General features: G+C 48.5%; 1 protein-coding gene and 1 long non-coding RNA gene across 2 annotated transcripts; one reads left to right on the forward strand and one right to left on the reverse strand.

Moving 5' to 3' along the window:
- Positions 1-497: 497 nt before the first annotated feature.
- LOC125547676 lies at positions 498-940 on the reverse strand. The gene is made up of 3 exons (XR_007300726.1): positions 795-940; positions 614-715; positions 498-538 (listed from the first exon to the last, which is right to left on the reverse strand). It is a non-coding gene; the product is annotated as an uncharacterized LOC125547676 (long non-coding RNA).
- A 3,542-nt stretch (positions 941-4,482) lies between these two features.
- Positions 4,483-5,352, forward strand: LOC125547677 (non-classical arabinogalactan protein 30-like). The gene is made up of 2 exons (XM_048711483.1): positions 4,483-4,743; positions 4,828-5,352. The coding sequence occupies exons 1-2, from the start codon at positions 4,539-4,541 to the stop codon at positions 5,127-5,129; spliced, it is 507 nt and encodes a 168-aa protein (XP_048567440.1). The 5' UTR covers positions 4,483-4,538; the 3' UTR covers positions 5,130-5,352.
- Positions 5,353-5,443: the final 91 nt, after the last annotated feature.

A 5,443-nucleotide genomic window follows, 5' to 3' on the forward strand; every position in this document is an offset into this window, starting at 1 on the left:
GAGCTAGTTCCTTGAGCGCTTTTTGGCTGCTCCCCCCTCTTGCTGGCTAACTTCTTCACCTTCCTAGGAAGAGGAACACGCTCCCGCTCCGGCTCCGATTCCTCCACGTCATCGACATCGTCATCCAAATAGTCATCCAAAGCTGCCATCCGCGAGGTGCCGACCGTCCTTTTGCCTCTTTCGGTGAAGTCTTCAGGTGTGTACTTGTTGATTCCCTTCCTAGGCTTTAGCATGTATGCAGACCTAACCTGGTACGTCCCCAAGGTCATATCATCATCAGCAACCTATGCATCAACAAAAGATATGAAAAGACCGTGTGTGAGGATATAGTTAGCAATGCATCAACAATTGGATATATATGCTCATGCCATACCTCTTGGGTGACCACACCCACATCCTCATCCTCCAAATGATCACCATGGCTCTGGCCCGAAGCGGGATCTGATGGTGTCGCTGACCTAGACCGTTCTGGTGATACATACTCGGGGTCACGACACCCAAAAAGGTTTGATAGCCGCCTTAACTTTTGGCCCTGGCGCTGCAACATGTACAAGTGAATGAGACATCGAACGTAGCAACACATGTTAAGTGCTAGTTTGAAGGAGATGTGAACCTTGATGAATGCTCGAAGTGCACCTTCTCCATCGCTTTTGCCAGCCGGGGTTGTTTCAAGAATAGTCTCGGTCTCATCAGCTGCTTTCTTGATCTGGGCACGCTATGAACAGAAATGGTATTAACGTGTTAGGCAAGCGAAGATGTGAATAGTGTGAATGAAAAACAAAGAGGGCAAATACCACAAAGTTCATCATTGGAGCTGAAGGGATCACTGAGTTGCCTTTCCTGACTAATGCGTTGTACTGGTGTTGGGCTACCTCATCAAAAACAGTGGGTTCTTCCAAAATCTCCTCAGCATACGCCGGCTTGCATACCTCCACACGGGTACTTGCAAGAAATCATGTGAGATAGTTGTTGAACGCTACAGGGCAGTGCTCACGAAGCTGGACTCCTTTTCCAGCCCTAGCTTGCTCCACACTAAGCGCAAACTGTACGACATACTTTCTGTGATGCTTGGCCCAATCCTTAATCTTCCGCTGCCTTTTCCTATCCAACCTGCAAGTTAGAAACATAATATTAGTAGCATCGAAACCGCCGAGAAGCTGCTAAGTACTCAAGGTTAATTATATCTTATGCGTGTAGCAACTTGTCCATGTCCTCCCACTCCGGCGGATGTGCCTGGAACAAACCAAACTGACGGCGCACTCGATGTGGGAGGTGAAGCTCAACCTCCCAGTTGCATATGAGTGGGCACCGCATACGCCAGAGATCCCTATCCCTAGTGCACATCGGATTCAGCATGAACTCTAAAGGGTTACCAAAACTATCTCCTGTTCCATACGGCTCCCATATCACCTGCAAAATGGGATAGAATACAAAATTGATATCGACTTGCAATAGAAGCATCATAATCACTTATGCCATGTCAATTCACCTGCTCAGGCGTGATCGCGTCAAGCTCGCTCTGGTACAACTTGTACATGACCGAGGGATCATCTGTCGTCTCATTTATCACATCCCACTTGTAAGCCCAAGTGGGTAGCCGTAGCAGGTCGCCTTTGTCGTCCCAATCATCGTACTTCACCTTCTTCGGACGTCCAACCGGCAAATGCTCCCAGCTCCATATGGAAAGTGCGAGCAAACAACCACCAATACCTCCAGATGACCTACAACAGGCTTCGTCCAACTGCACATAAAAGAGAACATGGTTCAATTAAGAGCAAGATCGCATTCATAATGTAGCAATAAAGTGAAAAAGAAACAACTTCATACCTGTCTATACAAGTAAGCCAGTGTCGCCGAACCCCAACTCCATTTGCTATCGAAGACGGTCAACGCCTTCAGCCACATCCATGGAGCATTCTTGCATGTGCCATCAGCAAACATAGTCCTGGATATCACATACCACATGTAGACACGAGCATATGTATTGACCGTGTCCTCATCAGCTTCCGGTGGGCAAGTACCAAAGTGCTCAGTAATCCACGTGAAAGTAGCACCGGCTGCGACTCTTTCCTTCTTCTTGTTTTCTGCTGCTGGTTCCGGAGGCTCCGGAGGAACCATACCGATAAGGGCATGCATCTGCGCACGCCACCCATCGGAATCGGTGCTCATACATAGAGGATTCCCATCGATAGGAAGACCGGTGATCATAGCAATATCCTGGAGCGTCACTGTCATCTCCCCGGTCCATAGATGGAAACTATGTGTCTCCGGCCGCCAATGATCAATAAGCGCGGTGAGTGCTGGAGCATTGTTGGGTGGCGTCGACCGTCTGACCATATGAATGAAAGGGAGAAGTCCTGTCTCCCTTACATACGATGTGTATCGCTCATCATAGAGCATCCACCCAAGGGTGACCCCGTGAGAACGAAGCTTCAAAGGTGCAAGCTCCTACAAACAAACAATTCATAACATTACATATGGGGCATTTGTGTTTGAAATAAATACGAAATTCATAAAACAAGCCACTTTCATTATTACCCGCTGCTCCACCGCCATAGCGTACGACCGGTGTTGTTTGTCCCAGTGATCATCGAGAAGCCAAACCATCCTAACAATTTTGAAAGAAAGCTTTCTTGTCAACACAATTATCTTTTAAATACAAATAAACTAGAGTACGCCTACTAGATGCAACCGTGCCAATCTATGTATCCAACCATATCAAATCAAACAAAACTAATAAACTAGGATTTCACAAATAACTAGGCCTACTTCATACAAATAACTTTTCCATAAAGTATGCCTACTTCATACAAATAACTTTTACATAAACTAAACTAGGGTTCCACAAATCAAACAAACAAGGGTTGTTAATACATGCAAAGTTCTAATACATGCAAGATTCAAATCTAATCTAATCAAACAAGGATTCCCCAAATCTTCAAAATATCATATTTTCTATGGATAGAAAGAAGGGGATCGGAGGAGAGTACCTTCTAGGATGGATTAGTGAAGAAATGCACGGACCAAATCGTCGGATCTGAAGGATTTGGGAGAGGGGGTTGAGAGGGGGAGAGGAGGAAGCCGCCGGCGCGCTTGTTCTGTAACTGCTGGAACGAATGGGTGGGGTGGGGGAGGGGGAGGGGGAGGGGGCGGCTGGCATCTAAGTCACAGCGCAGCGCCTACGGGCCGGGCGCTGCACATTACATGTGTGGCGCCTAGCTCGGAGGCGCTGCACTACTGGGTGCGGGCCCAAGGGCTGCCATGGTGGACAGGCGTGCAACGCCCCAGAGCTGGGCGTTGCACCGTAGGGTGTGGCGCCTGCGTGGCGGGCGCTACACAAAAGGATCAGTGCTGTGAAATAGTTTTACGGGCAGTTCATTCCGTGAATTGATTTCGTCCCAAGGTCAAAATTATCAAATTTGCCTTCTGATTTTTCAGAATGATGCGGCTTAAGGTAGATGATGTATTAGAAGTCAGTTTTAGAATATCTTCTATGGTTTTTATGTTTCTTGTTTTAGCCAACACAGCCATCGCTTATGTTTTTGTTCTATGGTAATTTTTATTAAATAGATATATGTGTGCAAAATAAAAAAGAGCAAAAAACAAGTATCAGTACATCAACACAGCCAGCGCTAATAAGCGGCCGGAGACTCTTGTACTAACGTTGAACGGGTACATAGCCATTGCTAGATCAACGTGTCAAATGGTGCAACTTTCCGCTTTATCCTTTACACGCCCAATGCGGCGCTTCCATTGCTGCATCGGCTCAGTGGTGGCAGATATGCCAGCGAATTAACAAATGACAGTGGCAGCGAAATCAGTCTTAAGTTTGCATCATAGCATTGCTTTTGTGGCATAATAATTACTGTATATCCATTTCCACGAGAACAAGTTATCTGCAGCAACAGAAGAAATGCTGGGGTTGACTTTGCAAGAGTGATCGATATCGTGGGGCGGCGACATGTATGAAGCCATCGATCCAACGATCAGGACAATGGGACAATGAAGACATCCCTTTGCATGCAAATTGAAGTATCGGCGCCCCTTTGCCGCTCTGTGCATCTTCCAGCGCTAGTGCGTAGCGGCGCCGTCGCCCACGGATTTGCACGGCCAGGTAGCCCAAGTGATTAAGTAAACACCAGATTATTAGCCTATGTATCAAGGCTCTATTTTCCATCTTCTCGAGTACAAAAGGCTCTATTTTTTTTTGAGAGAGAACAAAAGGCTCTATTAGATAGACGGCCGGGTGCTGTTTTGGCTTGCAAGGCACCAGCAGCCACATGCATGAATGATGTACGTAATCCCCGACGTCCGATCAGTCCCGTTTCCCCAGCATGATCGAGCCTTGCATCGGTGCACGCATCTTCCTCGCGCGTGCAAACCAATCTACGATCGATCCAAAGCAATATCGCCAACCGGAATCTGTGGCTCGATTCACCTCGACATGCACGCCGGCCTATAAAATGGACCCTCTTTTCATACTTGCCAGGATCATCACATCACGAGCTCTCCTTTGATCATTGTAGCAAGGTACGATAATGGCTTTGCTGGCGAGATGCCTTCTGCTCTGCCTCGCCCTCGTGGTCCTCTCCATGGGCAGCCTCCCTAGCAGAAGCTCGGCGATGGGCCTGCCACGGCCGCCGCCGAACGTGAACTTCACCATCGGCGTCGAGGGCGCCGTCTGGTGCAAGGGGTGCCGGTACGCCGGCTACGTCAAGTCCAGGAACGCGTCCCCGATCCCGAGTACGTGTGCGCGCGCGCCGTAGACCGTAGTCCACACGGATCAAACCATCATGTCTGCTAATTCGCCTCCTGTTTGTCATGCAGATGCCGCGGCGCTGCTGCGGTGCAAGCGCGGGAAGTGGGCGCTGTCGGTGTGGGGCGCCACGGACGGGCGCGGCTACTTCCAGATCCAGACGGCGCAGCAGTCGGCGCCCTTCACCAGCAAGGACTGCAAGGTGTACGTGCTGGGGTCGCCGGTGCGCGCGTGCGGCGTGCCCGTGAAGCCCCGCGGGAACAAGGGGTCGCCGCTCAAGTTCCGCAAGTTCGTGACGCTCCCCGACGGGCTGCAGGCGCTCTACACGGCCGGCGACTTCGTCTTCGGGCCCAAGAAGCCCGGCAAGTGCTGATTGGTCGATCAAGTTTGGGCTTCACAGATTCCGGGACACACGCGGTGTCTCGGAGTACTACTGATGTTTTATACAGCATATTTTAAAAATTCACCCTTGTATCTTCCAAAACACAAACTAGCATGACAAGAAAGCACTTATAAACTTGTAAAAAAAATTATGTATTATATATGTTTTTTTTGAAAGTATGTATTATATATGTTGATTTGAGAAAAGTATTGCATGTCATATAAACTACACAGAAGCAGTTTGAATGATATGCGAGCAATTATTTTTCAGAAATATGGGTTTTCACCGTTGGATATAATGTATCA

This window comes from Triticum urartu, chromosome 3, assembly GCF_003073215.2.
Source record: "Triticum urartu cultivar G1812 chromosome 3, Tu2.1, whole genome shotgun sequence".
Taxonomy (NCBI): domain Eukaryota; kingdom Viridiplantae; phylum Streptophyta; class Magnoliopsida; order Poales; family Poaceae; genus Triticum; species Triticum urartu.

Coding starts and splice junctions, on each gene's coding strand:
- LOC125547677 (XM_048711483.1), top strand. CDS start 4,539: ATGGCTTTGCTGGCGAGATGCCTTCTGCTCTGCCTCGCCCTCGTGGTC. Junction 4,744..4,827: donor GAACGCGTCCCCGATCCCGA/GTACGTGTGCGC, acceptor TTTGTCATGCAG/ATGCCGCGGCGCTGCTGCGG.